The sequence below is a fragment of the Protopterus annectens genome, chromosome 17.part0 (genome assembly GCF_019279795.1).
Source record: "Protopterus annectens isolate FY-2018-M chromosome 17.part0, PAN1.0, whole genome shotgun sequence".
NCBI lineage: Eukaryota > Metazoa > Chordata > Ceratodontiformes > Protopteridae > Protopterus > Protopterus annectens.
The window spans coordinates 803,405,952-803,429,310 of NC_056751.1; the positions used below are offsets into that span (position 1 = coordinate 803,405,952).

At 39.7% G+C, this 23,359-nt stretch overlaps 1 protein-coding gene across 1 annotated transcript in view; it reads right to left on the reverse strand.

The window, feature by feature from the left end:
• The window catches only part of LOC122791531 (vomeronasal type-2 receptor 26-like), a 192,012-nt gene that overhangs the window by 16,922 nt on the left and 151,731 nt on the right, over positions 1 to 23,359 (reverse strand). The window contains exons 4-5 of the mRNA XM_044059272.1: positions 9,506 to 9,733; positions 4,349 to 4,472 (exon numbers count right to left, since the gene is read on the reverse strand). Coding sequence (XP_043915207.1) covers positions 4,349 to 4,472; positions 9,506 to 9,733 — 352 coding nt within the window. The remainder of the gene's footprint in view (positions 1 to 4,348; positions 4,473 to 9,505; positions 9,734 to 23,359) is intronic.

Consider the following 23,359-nt stretch of genomic DNA (forward strand, 5'->3'; position numbering starts at 1 on the left):
ACTCCTTCTGCAATTCGTACAGAGTTACATGTATTGGTAACATATCTAAATACTATTGTAGATTCTTTTTTATAATTCCCATTGCTCCTACTACTATTGGAACTGTTTGGGTATCTTTCTTCCACATTGATCTCACTTCTGCCTGCAAATCCTGACATTTTATGACTTTATGTCTCATAGTCAAAGGGTGTTGCAATTTCAATGATCAATGCTACATTTGTCTTCTTTTCATGGACCACTATATCCAGTTTTCTAGCATCTATGTTTTGAATTGTTGGTAATGGATGATCCCATGTGATGTAGACTTCATCATTTGCTATGATGCTTTGTGGTTCATGCTTCCAGATTTTCAGCCACTTCAATACCATAATGTTTGCACAGTCCCTACTGCAACAGTCTTGCCACATTAGTATGCCTTTCAGTATACAGTCCTTCTGCCATTATTATGTCACAACCAGCAACACGGTGTGCAACTGTTTCCAATTCTGTTTTACAAAACCTACATTTGTCTGTTTCTCCCACATGTTCAATGGACTTTGTAAATCAACGTGTACATAGTCCATTATCTTGGGTCACCAATATTAACCTTTCATCTCTTGGTTTGAGTTTGCCTCTCCGTAACCATTCCTGCATTTGATCCTGATCAACATGAGGTTCTCCCGTATATATACCTGCAACTATATGCATTTTCCACATTTTATGCCTTCTCATCTAGTATTTCACCTTGTATTCTTTCTTTTGTTTTTTGGCACATTCAGTTGCTGCCTGATTTTTATCTACTTGTGGTTTGATTTCCATCCCTGCTTGACACCGATATGCTTCTGCTAGTCTAAGCAGGGAAGTCATCTTACATTTATTCTCCTCATGTTTCAAATGTTTCATTACATTGGGTCTTGCGAGGTCAGCAGATATGTGAGCAGTCCCACAATTGCATATCTATAAATGTAATCAATTTCAAGGACGCCCATACGTCCTTCAGAACAGGGAGCATATAATCTTGGTATGCACTGATTTTTATAAATCATTTAGTGAGCATGAAGCATTCTTCTTCTTTTCCTGTATAATCTATCCAACATATTTTGGTGCCAGTCAATCAGTCCAAAGCTGTAAGTTAGGATAGGAAGAGCAAATTGGTTTATAGGTTGGATTTTGTTCCTAGATGTCAACACTGTTTTCAGGCTTGATTTAAGTCTTCTAAAGTATTCCTTACTAAGTTTTATTTGCGTTTGTTAATGTTTTATTGTTGATCCTTCATCAATTCCCAAATATTTATACACTCCCTCTTGCTCAAATTATTTTATATCACTTTCTTGTCCCAAACAGTTTTCTTGCTTTACAGGTTGCTTTTGCACATTTATCAAGACCAAATGACATTCTTATATCATCTGAAAAAGTTTTAACAACTTGCAGTTGTGCTTTCAGTTCCTCAACTGATGAGCTATACAGTTTTAAATCATCGACAAAGAGAAGATGAGACGTCTTTACACTTTGTTGTTTTCTAGGAGCCAAATTATAGCCATGGCCTAAGCTGCTAAGTAACCAGCTTAATGGGTTAAGGACAAGACAGAATAGCAGCGGTGACAGAGAGTCACCCTGTAATATCCCTCTTTGAATTCTTATCCCTGGAATAATAATTTGCCGTTTATCATGGCTTAATTCCAAAGTGGTCTGCCACTGTTTCCTGGTCACTGTAATGTAATTTATCAGTGTAGGGTGTATCTTATACATTTTAGGCACTCTTTTATCCACGAATGTGAGATATTATCAAATGCTTTTTTGTAGTCAATCCATGCCATACTTAGATTCTTCCCCTTTTTACAGTTCTCCACTATGACTTTATTTAACAAATGATCCATTGTTCCATATGAGTTTCTTTTATTGCCCTTTTGTTCTATTACCATAATTGAGTTTTCTTCTAAATGACTATAAACTCTGTCAGCATCAATTCCAGTGTATAGTTTATAAGTTGTTAGAAGGCAAGTTATTGGTCTATAATTTTTAGGGTAGCTTGCAGGTTCAGTCTTAAGTAGGAGCATTGTTTTTTCCTGTTGTTAGCCAGGTTGGCGTCTGTTCTGGGTGTGCATATAAATAGTTCTTACTCATGGCTAAATCTTAACCAGAAGTTAAGTACTTCATCTGGGCCTGGGGTTTTCCAATTAGAGGCTTTTCTTAACTTTGTTGCAATCTCACTCTGGCTGGTAACTTCCTCCCATTTTGTATCCTGTACCTTTAAACTTCTTATTCTTTCTTTTGCTTCTACCCATTTAGCATATTTGTTATGTTTCACAGGATCTTCATAAATACTTCTCCAAAATATATCTATTTGTTCTTTGTCCCATGTATGTGCTTTGTAATGTCCAAAGGGACCCTATATGCAAGACTCTTATAAAACATGGGTTTAATTTTTATAAAGTCACAGGAAAAATAAAAAATAAATACACAATTAATCGCCCGCTTGCCTTGAAACAAAAACCAAATGGTACCTTTGGTTAGTTTTTCCATTAAAAAGTTACTCTATCTCCCAGCCTTTTCATGTACAGATGGTCATAAAAACTCCAGGCTGTAGGCCTGAGTCTAAACTCCAGATATTCCTTACAAGTATAATTTCACAAGTTATCCCTGACTGAGCTGTCGCACTCCATACAATACTCCCAAAGTCTTCTAGACAAGCTCCAGCTTACCCCTCCCAACATTGTCGTAAGTATATTCCAACACACCATAGTATAGCATACATTTTAAAAATACATTATCCCACACTAGAGCCATCACACTACAGTGTGTGTGTGTGCGTGCGTGTGTGTGTGTGTGTGTGTGTGTGTGTGTGTGTGTGTGTGTGTGTGTGTGTGTGTGTGTGTGTGTGCGTGTGTGTGTGCGTGTGTGTGTGTGCGTGTGTGTGTGTGTGTGTGTGTGTGTGTGTGTGTGTGTGTGTGTGTGTGTGTGTGTGTGTGTGTGTGTGTGTGTCTGTGCAGGGTGCATTTCAGTATGGTCTCTTCTATCAGATAGAGTAAGCAGAATACGGCTAAGCTGAGGTGTACAGATATGAGCTGTTTCTGCTTTCATCTGCCTCCCTAGTCTGATAGTAGCTAGGTAAATACAGTGCACAGAGATTATACAGAACATTGGATCTTGTGTAAATGAGAGCCTGGAATCCCAAGTAAAGTAGTTATGCAAGGTCTAGTGCTCTTAGGAATGGCCATCTCCTGTACTGTTCTATTCTGCTGCTGAATTTATATTTAGCCCCCCCCCACACACACACACACACACACACACACACACACACACACACACACGCACACCTTTTCTTAACAATCAAAGCAAAACTAATTTCATTTGCTCTTTTTGTAAGGTGGATTGCAAACTGACTTAACTCCTGACAATTTTTTAAAAAGAAGAGTTGAGTGAATGAGGTGAAAATCTCCTTTTCAAAGGGAATTAAGCAAACAACTTTCCAGAATCTGCCAGAATGTTACAACAACAGCAGCTGTCAGACTGCACTACCATCATAGCATTCTGATAGCAAAACTAATGTTCTAGTAAGGTCCAGTGTTCTGCATTAAGACACAGTATGCATACTACATGCATTCATTTATGAGTGGTCTTGTGTGCAAGTGTGTGTGTGTGTGTGTGTGTGTGTGTGTGTGTGTGTGTGTGTGTGTGTGTGTGTGAGAGTTATATGGGCATGTGTGTGCCTGTGAATGGTCTGATAGGTGCCTGCACTACTTAAAACTGCTAATATGAGCAATCAATTGGCACTTACATGAATTCTCTTTTAATTAGAATTATGATATACTGAATGTGTATAATGGTGAATCACTTATATAGAAAAAGAGCACAACTTGCTTTAACTGTGCAGCATACATTCCACTAATTCACACCTTTGAGGAGAAATCGACGAGGCTTAAAATGGCCTACAAGGGCAGTTAGCGTAGTATTTGCCTACTGAGAATTTTCCTTTACTACTAACAATTCACACTGACTGTGTGGGTGACGCAGCAACAGACAAAGAAAACTGGAAATGTAAAGAGAAAGAGATGGAAGGAGGTGGAAGGAGAAAGGATGTGGTAGAAAGAAGAGGAGACAGACTACCTGTACACTGTGATAGGTCATGCTTCTTTCGTTTCCTGCTTCACTAATTTCTCATACTGCAACAATCTATCAACAATGCAAACTGACATTCAGCTTTGACAAATGCAAGTTTTACTTTACACTTGCTACCAAAAAGAAGAAATAATTTAAGTAATGCTTTACACATAACTGTGGTATGATATTTTTCATTGCTATATCGTGGATGTTTCATGGCATTTCTACTCAATCTTAATATTGTCTTGACTTAAAGAAGTACACTCACCAGTCTGATTACTAATTTCTCCTTTAGAACAGGGAAGGCAGTCAAAGCAACAGATGGGCTGCCCCCTACGTGCAGCTTTCCAGAATCCAGGTAAGCAGCTTTTACTGCAGACAGACACAGGTGTCTGAAAGGAAACATGACACAAAATAATTTATTCCAACAAGCATTTATTTTGTCATTACTCTATAACAAATGTCTTAATAAAAGAAGAACCATGCTATGCTAAGTAAAAATACTGACAGTATGGCAATATGCAGAGATAGCTAAGCAACTGGAACTTGACCTTAATCATATCCCTACCTGGCACCAAAAAATGAACCGTTGGCTAAGCACAAAGAAGACTAAGGTGATGATCATTGAAACTCAGCACAGTTTTATAAAATTCACCAATATTAGCAAAAGTTTTTAAGACTTTTTAGAGAATGGGCGACCTATAGCTCACCACCTGATAGAAATAAAACAAATGTTCTCCATCAGTAATCTACAGGTAATGCCCACTGAAAAATGAGTCTGCCACTTCACAGCAGCATATTCAGCATGCTGTGGATCTCGGACTGAAAGTAACCTAACAGTCGCCATTATTTTACACTCGTTAAGCAGCGCTTTTACTTTTTAGCGAGTGTAAAATATAAAAAAAATAAAAAAATAAAAAAAATAAAATTAAAAAAAAATATGTGTGCTTATGTCTTTGTGTATGAGTGGATGCATGTGAGTAACAGTGAGATTGATTGAGCCATTATTTTACACTCACTAAGCAGTGTTTTTTCTGTTTAGTGAGTGTAAAAACTAAAGGGAACTGAAAAAAAGTGTGTCTGTGTATGTTTCTGTGTGTGTGTCTGTATGTGTGTGTTTCTCTATGTGGTTATGTTTCTGTCTGTGTTTGAGCATATGCGTGCGTGAGTACATGAAAGTGAAGTTTGTGTGTGTGCGTGAATGGGAATGAGAGAGAGAGAGAGAGAGAGAGAGAGAGAGTGAAGGCTGAAAGCGATTGAGCACTGGCAGCAGCAGTTGTTAAGAGGATTGTGTACATCTTGACCCAAAGGTGTTTAAAAAAAAAAAGATATCCAGATAAAGCAGAAAATAAAAGGGGAACAAAGGGTTAAAACAGAAAGATATTTTAAATATTGCTGTTATAAAACTGCTTAAATAATAGAATTTATTTTAGCATGCATTTTCTGAAGCACAAGTGTGTGTGTGTGTGTGTGTGTGTGTGTGTGTGTGTGTGTGTGTGTGTGTGTGTGTGTGTGTGTGTGTGTGTGTGTGTGTGTCTATGACAGTATGAGTTTGATCGACCAGTAGCAGCAGCAGATAAGAGGTTTGCATACCTTTTGACCTCTTTACTCAAGATATCTGGTTAAAGCCTGAAATAAAGAGGTAAACAAAGGCTCAGACATAGTAACAGATTTTACATATATTGTTCTTATAAAATTACAAAGCAACTTAAATAACAGGATTTGTGTTAGCATGGATTTTCTGAAGGAAATAAAGTCTGAAAGTCAGATCTATGTCATTATTTAGTGAATTCATTCCCAATGACTGGCAGCAAACCACACATTTTAGCAGTAAGAGTCCAAAACATAAAGTAAATATCTGGATATTTTTTTAAAATGTTATATTTTGGATCATTTACATATACTACAGCAACTTTGGAACATTATATGGAGGAACTATTTTACATCAACAATATATAAAAATGTTGTAATAAAAAGTAATAAGTAAGTAAGTAAAACACAAAAAATGTACAGACAGCCCATTCTCTAAGCTCAATAATGCCCTCCAGGGTGCATGCTATTTGTAGAAATAATGCCCTTCTAGGGGTGTAGAGGCCCAACACCAGTGGCACCGGGCCTCAAAATACCCCTAAGTGGGGGTTATTTCCACAATAACACACACACCCTGTTTGACATTATTGCTTGTATAACAACACAGAGGCACTCATGTTATTTTAAAGTTTTGTTTTGTTGCTGTTACATTAGACAAGCATATAAAAATAGTAATTAATCTTTTTTACCTCTGTTCATATTGATCAGTGCTCTAGCTCACAAAACAAATTAATAAGCAAACAAACAAATCAGTAAATAAATGTAAGGGAAGTAAATTTGTAAATAAATAAATTAATTAATTAATTAATTACTCAGGGTTCTACCACCCCAGGAAGAGGAGGAAATAAGTGGAGTTGAAGAAGAATGGCAGCGCCTCAAAACATCATGTGTGAGGACTACAGAACTGATATGTGGCTGAGCCAGGTATGGAAATAAGGTACATAAGGAAAGCCAGTGGTGGAATGCAGAAGTCCAGGAAGTCATAAATAAAAAAGGAATGCAGGAAAAAAAGCAAGAGATAGAAAAGACTGACCAGGCTAGGAAGGAATACTAGTTGGCTAAGAAAGGAGTCATGATAGCAAAGAACAGGGCATTGCAGGCACTCTATCAGCTTCTGGAAAGTGACTTAGTAGGTGGCACAAAGAAACTATATTAGGCTAGAAGACAAGGACAGAAAGATAACACCCTTCATAAGGAATGCCAGCAACAATCTGCTCAGTCCACAGGACATCAAAGGCAGATGGAAGAAATATTTCTAGCAGCTTCTGAATAAAGAAAACCCCACAAAAGCGGTACTGCCCCAGACACAGTCTACGATGAGGGAAGAATAGGAGCCCACCCTAGAAGGAGTAAGAACAGCACTAAGGAAAATGAAGTCAGGGAAATCAGCAGGCTCAGATGAGGTCATAGCAGATAAGATAAAGGTGCTGGGTGAGATAGGGGAGAAATGGCTCCTGAGGGTACTCATAGCAGTGTAAGAGAAAGGCGTATCACAGATGACTGGAGAATAAGCATACTCATGCCAGTGTACAAGAACAAAGGGGACATCCACAACTATGGGCAGTACAGAGACATCAAACCGTGTCATATTATATGAAAATTGTGGAGATGGTGACTGATAAACAGATACGCACAGTAGTAGAATGCACAATGGGAGATGAGTAGTTTGGATTCAGATCAGGATGCAGCACAACCATCCCAACCAACCCAGTGTTTGCAGTGACACATAGTTGAGAAGAAGCTAGAGATGAGATAAGCGTCTAGACTTGGAGAAAGCATATGACAAGGTCCTAAGAAAGCTGATTTAGACAGTACTTCTGTGGTTCAAAGTTCCAGAAACACTGGTAGAATTAGTGAAGGCTGGGGACAAGGACCCAATGACTCTGGTATGAACAGTGTTTGATCTCATAGAGGGATTTCCAGTGCAAGTGGGTGTGCACCAATGTTCAGCTCTGAGCCCACTGCTATTCATACTGGTGATGGACTACATTAGCAAACAGGTCAGAGGAGGCAGATCAACAAAGTTGCTGCATGCAGACAATGTGGCATTACAGGCAGATCTGAGCAAGAACGTCAGGAAAGGATAGGGGAATGGAATGCAAAACTGACGGCACATTTGATGAAAGTAAGCACAGATAAGAAGTGGTAATGGTAACAAACCGGGGAAATCAAAAGAAGCTGAAATTGAGATAGAAGGGAATATAATGGAACAGGTTAATAGCATCAAGTATCTGGGAGGGGTGGCTGAGGAGAAAGGAAGTCTAAATGAGGAGGTCACAGCTAGAATTAGAGGGGTTGCGGCCAACTAACATAGAGTCTCAGGTGTAGTGGATGACAGAAGAAAAATTGAAAAGTAAGGTGTACAAGACAGTGGTGTTAGCAGTACTAGTGTGTGGTACAAAAACCTGGGCATTAAAGGCACAGCAGATGTGGGAAGTGATGGAAATGAAGTGCCTGAGAGGGGTGGTAGGATGGACACTAAAGGAAAGATGAAGAAATGAGGACATAAAAGCAGAAGCAACAGTAGCTCCAGCTGCAGAAAAGATCAAAGAGAACAGATTACGGTGGTTTGGCCACTTGCAGAAAAGCAGAAGACAATCTGGTGAGGAAGATTTGGGACAGACAGGAAGAAGGTAAGAGGAAGTGAGGATGTCCAGCAAAGAGGTGGATGGATTGTGTGAAAGAAGATCTGCGACAGTCAGGAATGTGTCGAAAAAGGCAGGAGTGTGGCACTGAATCAAGAGAGTTGGTGACAGTTAACACGATACCCATACCCCATGTAGAAAAATGGGAAAAAGGGGCTCATGATGATGATGATGATGAGAATGATGAGGATGAGGATGATGAGGATGATGAGGATGATGATAATAATAATGGAAGCAAGAGCCAAAGTAAAATACAACAACATACATAGAACATTATTTCATTTATAATGTCCAAACTAAAACTTGTGGGTGTTTCCTCTTGATTTTCTCACTGTAATTTCAGCATGAAGGACAATAATGACAAGCAAACATGCATCACTAGATAAGGTTGTTTAACAAACTGCAGCCATGTTTTCTGAGTCAGACTGCATCATAATTAAAATAAAGTGATGCATTAATTCATGTATTCATTCTTTCATTTTCCATTACCTCTTTTAGGGTTTTTAGGACAGATAGGCCATATCCCTGCACTCAACATGTGTAAGACAGAGAACCTAACTTGAACTGAAACTAGCCTATTACAAGATAAAGCACACACACACGCACATACGCTCACACACGCGCGCGCACACACACACACACACACACACACACACACACACACACACACACACACACACACACACACACACACCACACACATTCACATATTAGTACACACATACACACACACACACACACACACACACACACACACACACACACCTATCAGTAACTTACAGTCTTGCCAATTCATCTTCCTACATGTATTTTGAAGATGGTAGAAACTGTTGCATTCAGTGAGAAAAACAAACATTTCACAATGAGAACATACAGGCTCCATACAGAATGCACCCCAACCAGGAATTAACTAGAAGGTCACATACTTTGTGGCACTAGTACTAACGACACAGCCCATTGAGACACATTAGCAATTATTTTTTAAAAATAGAGAAAAAAGTGAAAGTTGTGCAGCAATTGTGGACATCAGGTTACTTCAAAAATGACCATGGGAGAATAGAGATGCTCATCTTAGTATGGAAATATCATTAGACATACTACAGAGATTGATATCAGAAAACACTGAGCACCATAATTGACTATATTTTTAGACTGGCAGACTCTTCTAATAATTAACTTTAATTAATTACCTGAGGAAATGCACTGCTCCACAGGATGGACGTTTCATTGATCTTGATTTGTTGACCATTAGGGGCATTATAATCAAACATTCCAACCTGAATATAACGACTCATACCACCAGGAAATATATGCCAGTTGAGAATATCATACACTGCTGGTAGGTCACCATTGGCATCAAAAAATATCTTTTCCCCTCCTGAATTTACAAATTCAACGTTTTTCAAGTAATGTAGGAGCTAAAATTATAAAAACATAAACATATACAGTGTTTGCAATAAACTCATCTACTATAACACCCCTAACACTGGAACAATTCTAGCCTGATAGAGATTATATCCTTACCTTGCCATATAATAAACATCATTGGTTCTCCATACTGCCATCAACTGGAATTAAACTCACCACTAATTAGCTTACCACCTGACACCCCAACCCAGTGCACCAAGCAGAACTCTTCGAGTAGATCTATGATCAACCAACCTTTGTCTTGACAATTTTTGATGTTCTATTTAAAATTATTTTCAGGTTTTGATTTTTAGTTGCTGAAAGTAGACAAAATGTAATAGGTTTTTCATAGGATCATAGGAGATTACTAGGATATCGACCTGGAGGTCATTTTAAGCCTAGCCATTTCAACTCAATGTAATAACATTAAAGTACTAATCAATGCCCAAGATTGCATTTAGTGATGATTGCTCAAGTCCGGGAGGGTCGTGGGTGTTATCTCCAGTAAGAATTTAAGGTGGCCCATCCACTCGTCCAAGTTCCTCTTAAACAGTCTCATAGAGGTGCTCTATTTTACATGAACTGGTAGCCTGTTCCAAAGATATGGCAGCCACTGGGAGATAAATTTGTCCCTCCAGCATGCCCTATTTAAGTCACAGGCCATATTTAAGTCCCTGGAATGGGAAGCCTTAGACCCATTTGCTTTATGGATATACAGTAAGTTCATTAGGTTTAGGTCTTGGCTTGGTCTGAAGGCCAGGCATAAGTCTTCTCTAAGAAGTCCAAATGATACAGAATATAGTGACAGGGACTTTAGTCAGTCCATGTAAGGCACATGCTGGAGGCCATTGATCTTCTTTGTTAGAAACTCTGAGGTCTGCCTAATTGCAGGTGCTTAATACGTTACATACCGAATGGGGTGTTATACTCTATTATGGGCCAGATAAGTGCTGAGTATATGGGGGTTATAACTTCTTTTGCCCTTGAGGCAATACCTTTACTAATTAAGTGAGCTAAGTGGAAAGCTTTCTTTAGAATGCTGGACATGTGGTGGTCAAAGTTAAGGTTGAAGTCAACCGGTGATCCCAGGTCCCTTACCACGTCATGGGTACTTAGGGTATTGTTGTTGCTTTGATAGTGTGAAGAAACATTGTTTGTGCAGAAGGGAATGATGATGCATTTCTCTGCATTTGATTTGCGACAGTGACTAATACACCATTCATTGGTATGTGTGAGACCCTCCTGGAGTATACTGACATCATTTGGGAATTCAATAATTGCACCTAGTTTGCAGTTGTCAGCAAACTTGGTCAGCTAGAACCCTTTAGTTTTGACCTGAACGTCTGAGAAGTATATGCCAAATATAAGGGAGCCAGCACTGACCCTGTAGCACCCCTCTGGTAACAGGACTGCTGCTTGATGTGGAGTCACCCACTTTGATAATGTGCGTACAGTTTGTGAGCCATCTGGCAACCCATCTTACAATGAAGGGGTTTACATTCAGTTTGTTAAGTTTATTGGTAATGCGTGAATGTGGGATTTTGTCAAAAGCCTTTGCCAAGTTAAGGCATGCTATGTGCATAGATTTGCCCTCATCAATGGCCTTGATCACACTTTCAAAGAAATCCACCAGGTTTAACTGGCAGGATATGCCCTTCACGAAGCCGAACTGTGTAGGATACAGTGTTTGGAGGTTACCTATGTCTTTATTTATGAGGTCTATAATGATATGTTCCATGGCCTTACAGATGAGGCTAGTCAGGCTTATGGGTCTGTAATTCCCCGAGTCTGTTGCTAGGCCACCTTTGTGGAGGGGAATAACTGTAGCTGTTCTCCATTTCACAGGAACAAAGCCTGTGGTTAGGCTATGATTGAACAGGGTGATGCTGGTTCATGTTTTAGCCTGTTTAGAAGATAGCCTGGGATGTCATCTGGTCCCATAGAGGCTATGTTCTTTGCCTTGGACAGGACTTTGAGCACCTGCTCTGCAGGTATGTAAGGTGGGGGGTGGACTTTGAGGGAGGGTTTGTTGTAAGTTAGGAGGGGATAAGGGAGTGAAATCTTTGCCAGCCCTATTCACTAGCAAGTTCTCTATCTCTGTGGGGTCAGTGTGTGTGATACCACTGGCCACTAGTTCTGTACATGCTTGGAGCCTACCCTTTATATTACATACATAGCTGTAAAAGGTTTTAGGGTTATCCTTGGCAGTACTTGCTAGGTGTCTCTCAAAGGAGCCCTTGGAGGATTTGACAAGTTGTCTTATTTGCCTGTTAAGGCTAAAGAGGGTGCTTTTCCATTGTTGGGTCCTTGTATTTTTCTTGGACAGTGACCTTTTGCATTTATTGTAGAGTTTGTTGATGCTGGAAATCCACCATGGCAGCTTTATTTTACTTGTGCTCTGGCTTTGATTGTATCTGGTACAAAAAATTTTATACACTTATGCATGTGATTTTACAGGGCTTTAGTGAAAGCTTTGGTGTAGTTACCCCTTTCAGCTTGGGGTGGGGCTTGGAATGCATTTATAACTTCACCTAGGAGGGTATAGTTTGCCATGGTGAAGTTTTTTAGTCTGATTTCACCCTTTGTGAGTTCTGCTGTTAGTGACAGTTTGAAGGTGACTGATTTGTGGTCAGTTTTAACTAATGAGTGTCCGACAGTTGCAGCAGTGCACCTGTTTGACATGTTGGTGAGGACCAGATTTAGAATGTTTGTTCCTCTTGTTGGGGTATACACAATTTGCTGCAGGGCATTGGAATTCACAAAGTCAAGACACTTTTACACTAGTGAGTACGGGCTAGAGTAGGTTTCCCAGTTGATGGTGGGATAATTGAAATCCCCTATAACCAGCATGTTAAGTAAAATTTGGATTGTCTCCAGTTTGGTTAAGTAGGCTTTGTGGGTGTCATGGCCCATGTAGGGGGATATGTAACTGGCTAGGACTTGAATGGGGGTCTTACCCACTGTAACCTGGACCTGGAGTAACTCCATGAAGTTGTCCAGTCTAACTAGATGGGAGGTGAATTTATCTCTAATATAGATTGAAACACCACCTCCTTTGTTTTTAGCATTCATTTTGTGGTCTAATGGTGTGGAAACCATTGTAGCCTTGCAGGAGCAGGGTGTTCTCCAGGCCTTAAACCAAGTTTCTGTGACTGCACAGACATCTACATCTTCTAGTGCTAGAAGTGCTTCCAGGGAGTGTTGTTTTTTATTTAAGCTCCTAGCATTTAGCAGTATGACCCTTATTTTGTCCTGATTGGTTAATTTCATGTTGGTAATGTTGTTTTTGAGACCTTGCCTCAAAAAGGCACTATGAGGGAGGCAAAAGCCTTTGCCAGCAGCTGAAAGCCTAGGGGTGCCAGGTGCAGTCTCTGGCAAAGCAGGGAGCTTTGTCAACCATGGCTTCCCAGGCAGACAGGAACTGAATCCCCTTGGAATGACACCAAAAACTAAGCCAATTAATGAAATCAATAATTTGTTGTTTATACTGTGGCATCATTCTAGGTGAGGGTAGTATGCTGTTCAAGGTTAGTGACATACCTGCCTGGGACACATACAGAGAGCTCAATTATGTCTCTCTTCATATAGTCCTGTAAGGTACATCTCAGGTCATTCACACCAACATGAATTATGACAGAGTCATAACAGTACTTGTTGCTGAGAGACCTGAGAGCATGCATGATTTGGCGAATCCTGGCACCAGACAGGCAGCTGACCATAACTTTCTCCTTGTCTAACCTGGTGTGTGGGACATCTGTGTGTCTCACTACTGAGTCTCCAATGACATAAAACTTGTTTTTTGAGTGTTTCACCTTATGGGCTTGGTGGATGAGACACTGGTATTGCTATGGGGTCTATATCAGAACATCAAACAAACATAATATTGAATGACCTAAAGGCCAAAAATGCCGGACCTTGAACTCGCTATTGTGGGGAGGGGCTGCACCCCCCACATCCCCCACTGAATATATATACCAACTCCAAGATTGCACTACAATGAGGAAAGGGCAAATATTCCGATCTTCACTGTACTGCAATCTCACAAAAAGCATATCGAGGTCCGGCATTTTTGGCCTTTAGGCCATTCGATATTTTCACTTTTTGATGCCATGATAGGAACCCATTGCTATGTGTCATGGATGCTGTGGAGATTGTGTTAGCTGTAGCAGACATGTGTTTTGGAGGTTTCTGGTGTTTTGGTAAGTTTTTTGAGAGAACCCCCATGTATGTGGATTTACGTGTTTGATCTGTACTTTCTGTATGAGTAGTAGTATGTGTATTAGTAGTGGTACTATGTGAATATGTAGTGGTGGGTGAGTTGACAATCTTCTCCATGTTACTGTTTTGAGTGAGAGCATGGATTATTGATTCTTGGTGTAAATACATCTCTCACACTCTGTACTAGATTGTGTTATTAGTAGAGGATTGTCTGTTTACATGAGGCAATTGCTACACTGCCTCAAGAGACCCAAGTCAACAAGGCTGGCAGGAGAAACAAGGGTAGTCCAACTGTCCCATAATGCTAGGTTGAAGACTGTCGTGAGTAGGGGTGGCTTTTCAGATCACGGAGGAGCTCAGTGAATGGATATTTCTGTCTGGGTTTTAAGGGAAAATTTGTTAAATTTAAGTCTCCAGCTTTGGCACACAATTGTGAGGTTAAAACAGTGAAAAAATATCAGTAAATACTTGACAAACAGTGGAAACAACAAAAAACTTGCTAAATGGTGAAAACAGCCATACAATGTGATTTTACAGGCATAGTGTAGCAGGCAATTGCAGTATAACAGTGTAGTTTAGTACACAGTAAATAAATACAGTATAAAAGTAGGTGGCAGGCAATAAAAATGTGTAATAAATAGTATAGATAAGCAATAAAAAGGGCAACTTATGTTTTTTTTTTTGGAAGCTCAGGAGCTTCTAGTCATCTGGTATCTCAGCTCAGAGTTGTGGCTGGTAGCCCACCTCAGTTAAGCTCAGTACAAAGAAGCACAAACCTGCTCAGATGTAGGGTCTAAATACCAGAAGCTAAAATGTGAAAAAAAAGTCTAACAAAATTCAAAAGGACCAATAAGGATGCTTATTCCAAGCTCTAGACCAGTCTACTTGTACCAGTCAGGACCCAATTAACACAATTCTCTCACAAAAGTGCAGATAGGCCCCTTCCAATCCAAGATGGCCTAGAAAACATGTTTAGAACAAACAAACCACTACAAACAGTTCCAGAAGCAGCAGACCTGGATCTGTACTATGCTACAGCTACCAGCTACCCTAGTTTCAGTGGGAAACACTAGAGAATGTTTAACACAGCAGAAAAATAGCAATGTGACTATAGGTCTTGAGCTGCTGGCTGTGTATGGTTTGGTTTAATTATTATTTGTGACTCTAGCTATGAAGAAAAGTCTTCTTCTTCTCCTCTTTTCAGCTGCTCCAGTTAGGGGTTACCATGGCAGATCATTGGTCTGCAGAACAAGTGGCAGTAGAGTTTTACAGTCTCAAGTTGCCAGCCCAGCACCCAACCTTCCTCAGAAGGCACACTCACACCTAGGGCCAATTTAGAATGTCCAATCCAGCATGTCTTGGGAATGTGGGAGAAAACTGAAGCACCTGGAGGAAACCCACATGATCACCGGGAGAACATGCAGACTTTGCACAGAAGGCACCCCAGCCAAGAATCATACTGAAGAACCTCTTACTGTAAGGTGACAATACTAACCACTTCACCACTGTGCTACCCAGCTAAAAAGACTAATGTGCTGGAGTTTTTCAACTGTTAAATGCTATTCATCATCATTGTAATATTGTGTATACAGCTTTAATAGTATACTTGAATGCATGTGCTTAATTGTATGAGTAAATCTCAATATTATAATTGATAAACTATGCTTATGCAAAAGTAACACATTACTTTAGTTAGTAACCAATAATAGTAATATATTACTTTTTAGAAAAGTAATAAGTTCATAGGTTCATAAGTTCATAGGTAGGTACTAGGCTATCTGCCCGAGGGCATTTATAAGCCTAGCCAGAGTGTGTCAGTTTTCACCGCCCCATTGATTAATTAACTGATCCTCTGTCAAGCAGAGTCAATGAAGTGATCCCAGGGGTGTATTTTCTGTTACCCACCCACTCGTCAAGGTTTCTCTTGAAGAGTGTTAGTGAGGGGCTCTGCCTGATGTAATTTGGAATTTTGTTCCAAAGCATAGGGAGTCTCTGTGACAGGAATCTATCCCTCCAGCATGTTCTGTTTATTGTTGTGGTGAGGTTTAGCTCACTAGAGCACATGGTTCGCAGTGACTTAGATTTCTTTAGGTGGAGCATGTCCATCAATTCTGAGTTGGATATGGCTTTGTAAGTCAGGCAGAGATCACCTCTGAGTAAGCGATATGCCACTGAGTACAGCCGGAGTTTTTTCAGTTGGGCTGCATAGGACATATGTTTGAGACCATTAATCCTCTTGGTGAGGTACTTTTGTGGTCTTTCCTGCTGTTAGAAGTGACTTGTGAGGTACATCCCAAATGGGGCATTGTACTCTATGATGGGTCTAATGAGTGATGAGTAGAGGGGCACTATAACCTTTTTATTTCTAGATGCAAACCCTTTAGTAATTAGATGGGCCACATAGAAGGATTTCCTAACTACTTTGGCAATATGATTGTCAAAGGAGAGATTACTATCTACCTGGGTCCCCAGATCTCTTATTACCTCTTCTGTATTAAGGGGGCTGCCACCTTTGTGGTAATTTGTGGGTGTTTTGTTTTTCCCAAATGGGATGACTATGCATTTTTTGGCATTTAGCTTGAGGCCATGACTTTGACACTAGGTGTCCATCTCAGTAAGGCCCTTTTGGAGGATGTCTGTGTCAGCCAGAGAGTCAATTATGGCTCCCAGTTTGCAGTCATCGGCAAACTTGGTTAGCCATAGTCCTCCTGTGTTTGCCTGTACTTCTGAGAAGTATATGCCAAACAGTAGGGGTCCCAGGACCAAGCCTTGCAGGGCACCACTTGTGACTGGTTTAGAGTCGGACCTGGAGCCCGCTATTCTTACTGTGTTAGTTCTGTCTGTAAGCCAGTTGGCAACCCATCTCGTGGCATAGAGATTTATGTTCAGGCTGGTGCATTTTTCTGTAATACCCAAGTGGAGAATGGTGTTGAAAGCCTTGGCAAGGTCAAGATAGGCTGTGTGAACCACCTTTCCCTCATCTATGGCCTTGGTGACTGTTTTAGTTTAGGTTTAGTAGGCATGATCTTCCCTTAGCAAAGCCGAACTGGGTCAGGTCAAGTGTTTGGAGGTTCCCAATGTCTTTGTTAATGAGTTCCATGATGATGCGCTCCATAGCCTTGCAGACCAGACTAGTCAGGTTTATGAGGCGATAGTTACCAGGGTCAGTTGTGGACCCTCCTTTGTGGAGAGGAATAACCATTGTTGTGCATCATTCTATGGGCACGTAGCCTGTGGAGAGGCTGAGGTTGAACAGCATGTTTAGGTGGGGGGTTATTTCGCTCTGTAGTTCATGCAAGACACAGCCTGGGACACCATCTGGTCCCACTGACGTTGTGTTTTTGGCTTTTGAAAGGGCTGTTTTAACCTGTGCGTCTGTGATTTTTGGGGCACTACACTTTTCCGGTATTGTTGTGGGCCCTTATGGAGGTGAGAGGTGTGTGAAGTTTGCAGTGAAGCTATCTGCCAGGATGTTGGCAATATCAGTAGGTTCAGTATATTTTGTGCTATTTTGCACTAGTTCAGTGCATATCTGTGAGTTGCCACTTAGATTCTTAACATAGCTATAGAAGGCTTTGTGGTTATCTTTTGAATCCTTGGCTATTTTTCTTTGGAAGTTAGCCTTGGATGATTTCATGAGAGACCTCAGTTTCTTACTGATACTGATCAGGGATGTCTTTCCTTCTTGGGATTTGCTTTTTTTCTGAACTAGTTCCCTCTTTCTATTGTATAGCCTGTTTATTGCAGGGGTCCACCAAACTGGTTTCCTTCTCTTAGAGGAGTGAGTCTTGGTTTTTCTAGGAATGGCACAATCCATGAATCCTTGTAGGTGCATTTGTAAAGGTTTCTGCATCTTGGGCAGCATTAACCTTTAGTGTGGGGGCTGTGAAACTTACCACCTCTGTAAGGTGAAGTTTGCTTTAGAAAAGTTTTTTTACTGTGGTTTCCTTAGTTGGGGGTGGTGTGGGGGGGGGGGGGGTGTGGACATCCAGAGTGATTTGTTTATGGTCTGATCTAACCAGTGATGGGTTGACCTCCGGTGTGGAACACCTGCCGCCCATGTTGGTGATGACCAGGTCCAATATGTTTTCACCTCTGGTAGGGGAGTTTACCAGCTGATCCAGGGCATTTGAGTTGATGAATTCCAGGAAGCGCTGGGCCTGGGAATTTCTACTTGAGTAGTTTTCCCAAGGAATGGTAGGGTAATTGAAATCACCCAATATCAGGGTGTTTGATAGGACCTTCATGTTTTCCAGTGTCTCCAGAAAGGTGGAGCGGTGGTCCTGTGTCCTGGAGGGTGATCTGTAGCAGGCCACAATTTGCATTGCAGATTTGCCCGATGTTAATTGCATATGGATGATCTCAGAGGTATCATGCTGCGCCACTAACCTGGAGGTGTAGGTATCCTTAATGAATATGGATACACCCCCTCCTTTTGTGTTTCGGTCCATGTTATGTGGCTGAGACATGTGGTATGAGTTGTAGCCTGGTAGTGCTGGGGTGCACTCTGGAGCCTTGAACCAGGTTTCAGTTACTGCACAAGATGTCAAGTTCTCCATACTGAGGAGTGCTTCGAGCACGTGCATTTTGAGATTTAAACTCCTGGCGTTGAATAGCATAACCCTCAGTTTTTTGTTAATTGTGCTGTTTACAGAGGTGGGTTTGACTTTTGAGCCTTGCCTAAAAAAGGCACTATGGGGGCAGCAAAAGCCTTGGCCAGTATTTAAAAGCCTAGGGGTTACAGGTGCAAGCTGTCTCTTGCAAAGCAATGTGGCTTGTTGAGCATGTCATCCCAGGCTGACAGACAATGGATCCCCTTTGAATGACACCAGAAGCTTAGCCAATTGTTGAAATTTATCATTTTTTTCTTTATACTGAGGTATCATTCTTGGTGAGGGTAGGATGCTATGCAGGGTCAGGGTCATACCAGCCTGGGCTACATGATCAGAGAGCTCTTCCATGTCTCTTTTCGTGTAGTCCAGGGAGGTACGTCTCAGGTCATTCACACCAACAAGAACAATGACAGAGTCATATTTGTACTTGTTCTGGAGTGACCTGAGTGCTTGTGTTATGTGGCGAATTCTGGCTCCTGACAGGCAGCTAACAGTAACCTTCTGCTTGTCCAGCCTAGTGAGTGGGATGTCAGTGTGCCTGACTATAAAGTCACCTATGACTAGTGTGTTAGGTATGTTATTTCACCTTAAGGGCTGTGATTGTGTGGCACACTGATTTTGTGTATGTGTTGTCTGGTTTGTGACGGGAAGTGCAGGTTGTCAAGGTGTCTGCTTTGGAGGTCTCTGATGCTTTTGCAGGTTTTTATTTAGAGCCTCCGAGTATGATTTTTGTGTATTGATGTGTATTTTTTGCCAGTGCTGTTTTAGTAGGTCTGTGTGCGGATGGAGTTGTGGTGCAAGTGTTAACCTTCTCCTCTTGACTGTCTGTTCCAGTCTTGGGTGGAGAAAGCTTAGCTTCCAGTTTGGCTGTATAATTGCATCTCTCGCATATGTTAGTGTTTTGTGGTAGGAGGAGAGGGCTGTCTGTGTACATGAGTCAGTGGTAACATTGCCTCACGATACCCAGATTCACCAGCTGGACTGGAGAGTGCACCTGAAGTTGCCCTTTGGTTATGCCTGAATAGTAGGGTGAGCTGCTTAGTCGCTTGGTTGGTGAGGGGTAAGTAATACTAATATATTACTTTCACTGAAAAGTAGCAAGTAATAGTAACTTATTACTTTTATAAGTAACTAGCACAGCACTGCTTATTCATCACTTCTAAGGTAGCATTCATCATTTGCATGGCAGTGCACATGGATAACTATTGTCATGTCAGTGAGCAAATGTCAATCTGTACAATGGTCCTATAGAATATGATTTGATTGTCTTATGCCTGTGGTTGGTTATCTGTATCTGCGAATGACAATCCACTGTAAGCAGATGTTCTGCCTTGGATGAGGTAGATCACTGAATGTTCTATGCATGGTGTTACTAAGCCTCTCCTGTCAGTGTGATAATATGTGCAATGCATTTAGAAAGCCTAACAGTACCCTCAGACTAAAAACAAATGCTATCACCTCTACAGTCTGCACATGGGTGCAGGTGCACATGGCATCAATATGTCGTTATCTCCCTGAGCAGTGTCCATAACCTCACTGATACATGGATAGCCATGCCACATGACAAAATAAGAATGAAAGAATCAACTGCCAGCAACAATGTTACAAATGTGCCAGGTTGACCTATATGTAAACTTACCAACAGGAGCACCATTGTATATGCGTGCTGCCTTTACCCTGTTGTCTGTGTGAAAACAAGAAAACAAATTACATGGATGTATTACACAGCATATGTGTTAATAAGAGTTATGATCTGACATGTAGCTCAGAGATGGATGATTGTTCTCACCATGTTTTTGTTTAGTGGGACTAAGTGTGATACTGCACCAAATGTGAACAACAAATGTAACATCCATTAAATGACACAGAAGTACAAGGTACAATCACATATATGTCTGTGAATATCAGATTGTAAGGCTCTAATTATTTTTTTTAATTTATCCTTTGTTGACCAGGTTAGTTCCACTAGGCTAGCAGCCTGTTTTCGGGGGGGGGGGGGGGGCTGAGGTGTTGAATACTGATTGTTGGTCAGCAGAGGTATAATTTGTGTTGGAGAAGGAGTCAGAAGTTAAGGAGGCATTCAGAAAAGATAACGGTTTGTCAGAAGTATTAGAAGAGGTAGTTGACCCTTTTAAAAGCAGCCAAAGATGTTGGAAGGATGTACAGAAGATGCAGAGGATCTAGTCCAGCATGATCTCTTTGAGTCAGAGGTTGCAACACAAAATTGTGTTGTTACAACCCTCCAGTCAGGAGGGTTGTTGGATGATTATCTTAAAGAAATGATTATAATCAGAGTGAACCAGAAAGTAAAGTGGTGGCATCCTGGGGAGACATTATGGAAAGAATTCAGGAGGAGGAGGATGTGAGAGCAACTATAGAAGGCAAAAAATAATATGCAATGATACTGAAAGAAGGCAAGAAGCAAATAAGAGAGGGAGAGGGAGGAAGAGAGGTTGTGAAAAGGAAGTTTGTTGTACATCTCAGCAACTTGGAAGAAAAAGAACTTGAACAATATAAGGTTTGGGACACAATTACTGCAGCCTTGGGAATATCACCTAATGAGGTAAGAGCCTTTATTCATCTTAATAGAGAAACAGTTTGTGGCATTATATTTGAGAATGGGCAATATATGGAACATTTCTTAGAGAGGTTTGAAAAAAGAAACACTGTAGCCCATGGAACTCATATGTGGTGCAGACTTTAATAGAGAGAGAGACAGACTAAAAAGAGAATTACGGTACAATTTTGAATGGAAGTGGATAAGGAAGCAATGAAAGACTGTCTAAAAACTTCATACAAAGAAGTGTTGTACATTATGAAAATGTATATGATGCTAGAGGTTTATGGACTGGAAGGGTGGGATTGTGGGATTATTTGATGATGGAAAATATAATATTGTACATATTCCAAGAATAATAGCTGTTGAAGGAAATGGAGGTTATGTTAGATATAAAGGACAGTGAAAAACTTGTTTTTTTGTGTGGAAAGAGTGATCATTTAATAAGTAATTGTGATGAGAAGATGTTTTGTTTGTGGAAAAGTGGGACATGAAGCAAAGAAATTTGACTTGATCTGCAAATAATGTGGAAAAATGAGACATAACTGAATTTGTTGTGATGAGCACTTACATGTTGAGCCAAAAGAGCAGACACAGGAATATGTATACGATGAAGCAAAACATGTAAAGCATGAACATGAAACAAAATATCATACAAGAAGAAATAAAAACATAAAGTATAAAGAAAATGAAAATAAGGAAGTGAGGAATTAGTACTAGAAGCAAGTGAAAAGGAAGACGGTAACTGGAAAATAGTAAGGGCTAAAATTTCAATAAGGAAAAGGGTGAAAGATAGGAAAAGAAAATGTAAAAGTGTGATTATGAAAGAAAATAAAAAGAAAGATAAGTGATAAGATGAAAATATAATAAATTGGGAAGAACCTGAGAGGCTTATCAATAAACGTTAATAGTATAAAAAATGTTAATAAAAGGATAGGTGTATTGGAATGGTGTATGCTACTTGATATGCATGTAATTACCCTAGAGGATACAAGAATCTTAATGGAAGATCAAAGACTGCATATGGAAAATGTATGAGCTAGGAACATTTATGAAACATGGGAAAATATACATGTTCAGGGATTATTGTGTTATGTAATAAAACAGTTAATGTCTTAGATTATACTTTAGTAGAGTTAGATATAAGATATAAAATGATGTATATAGAATTATTGCAATATATGCATGCGTCACTAAAAAGAAAGAGAGGAAATGTTCAAAAACATCTCAAATTATGTAGGAGTGAATATGGAAATAATATTGGTAGGAGATTTTATTTGTGGTTTGAAGAAAAGAAAGAAAGAAGGGAATGATGTTAAAACAGATTATGAAATAATGAAAAGTGGAAGTTTTATATATATATATATATATATATATATATATATATATATATTTATGGGATAATGTATACTGGACATATACAACAAATGAGATTTAAACAGAGATTGGTTATTTTATAATATCTGATAGTTTGAAACTTATAAAAAAGGAACAAAGGAAACAAGTTTCTCCAACCATTTGACCATATGGAAAGTAAAAGAAAAGGAAAAATATGTCAGGATAGGTAAAAGTATTAAAAGATTAAATGGAAATGATTTAGATGAAGAACAGAGAAACAAAATTGATTGATTATGAGAAGATCATGTAGAAACAAGAATATTTTATAATAATTGGACTGACTGGTGCTTAAGTTTTAAAAGGAAGTATAAAAAGTGTTTTCGAGAATATCAAGCAATGAAAAGAGAAAGAGAAGCAAAAATATAGGTTGTTAAGTCAGACAATATTCAGAGAAATATAAAGAGATAATAAAAACTTTTATGGAAAGAAGGAAATCTATGAAATGAATCAACAGAAGATTAAGAATAAATTATATAAACAATTGTACTTTTTACTAGGGAAAAAAGAAGAAGTAGCTTCATATTTGAATAAAATGGTGAGAGAAAATGAGAGGCTAATAAGAGAATTGGAAACCACTGAAGGAGAAAAAGTGAACACTCAGAAAAATATTTGAGGTAATAGAGCAGTGGGACTGTATCACAACATCGATTCACAAATAACTGAATGCTTCTTTATCAAACACCTATTCAGCAAACATAGTAATCATGAAACTAAGTTTTCAGTGAAAAGTTTCCTAGGACAAACCAATGGTTGGCCACCATCTGGAAATTAACCTTTTCCCCACTGTAGTATGATCTTGGAGTTGGTATATTTAGTTAGGGGGGCATAGCCCCCACCTGCATAGGTGCTAA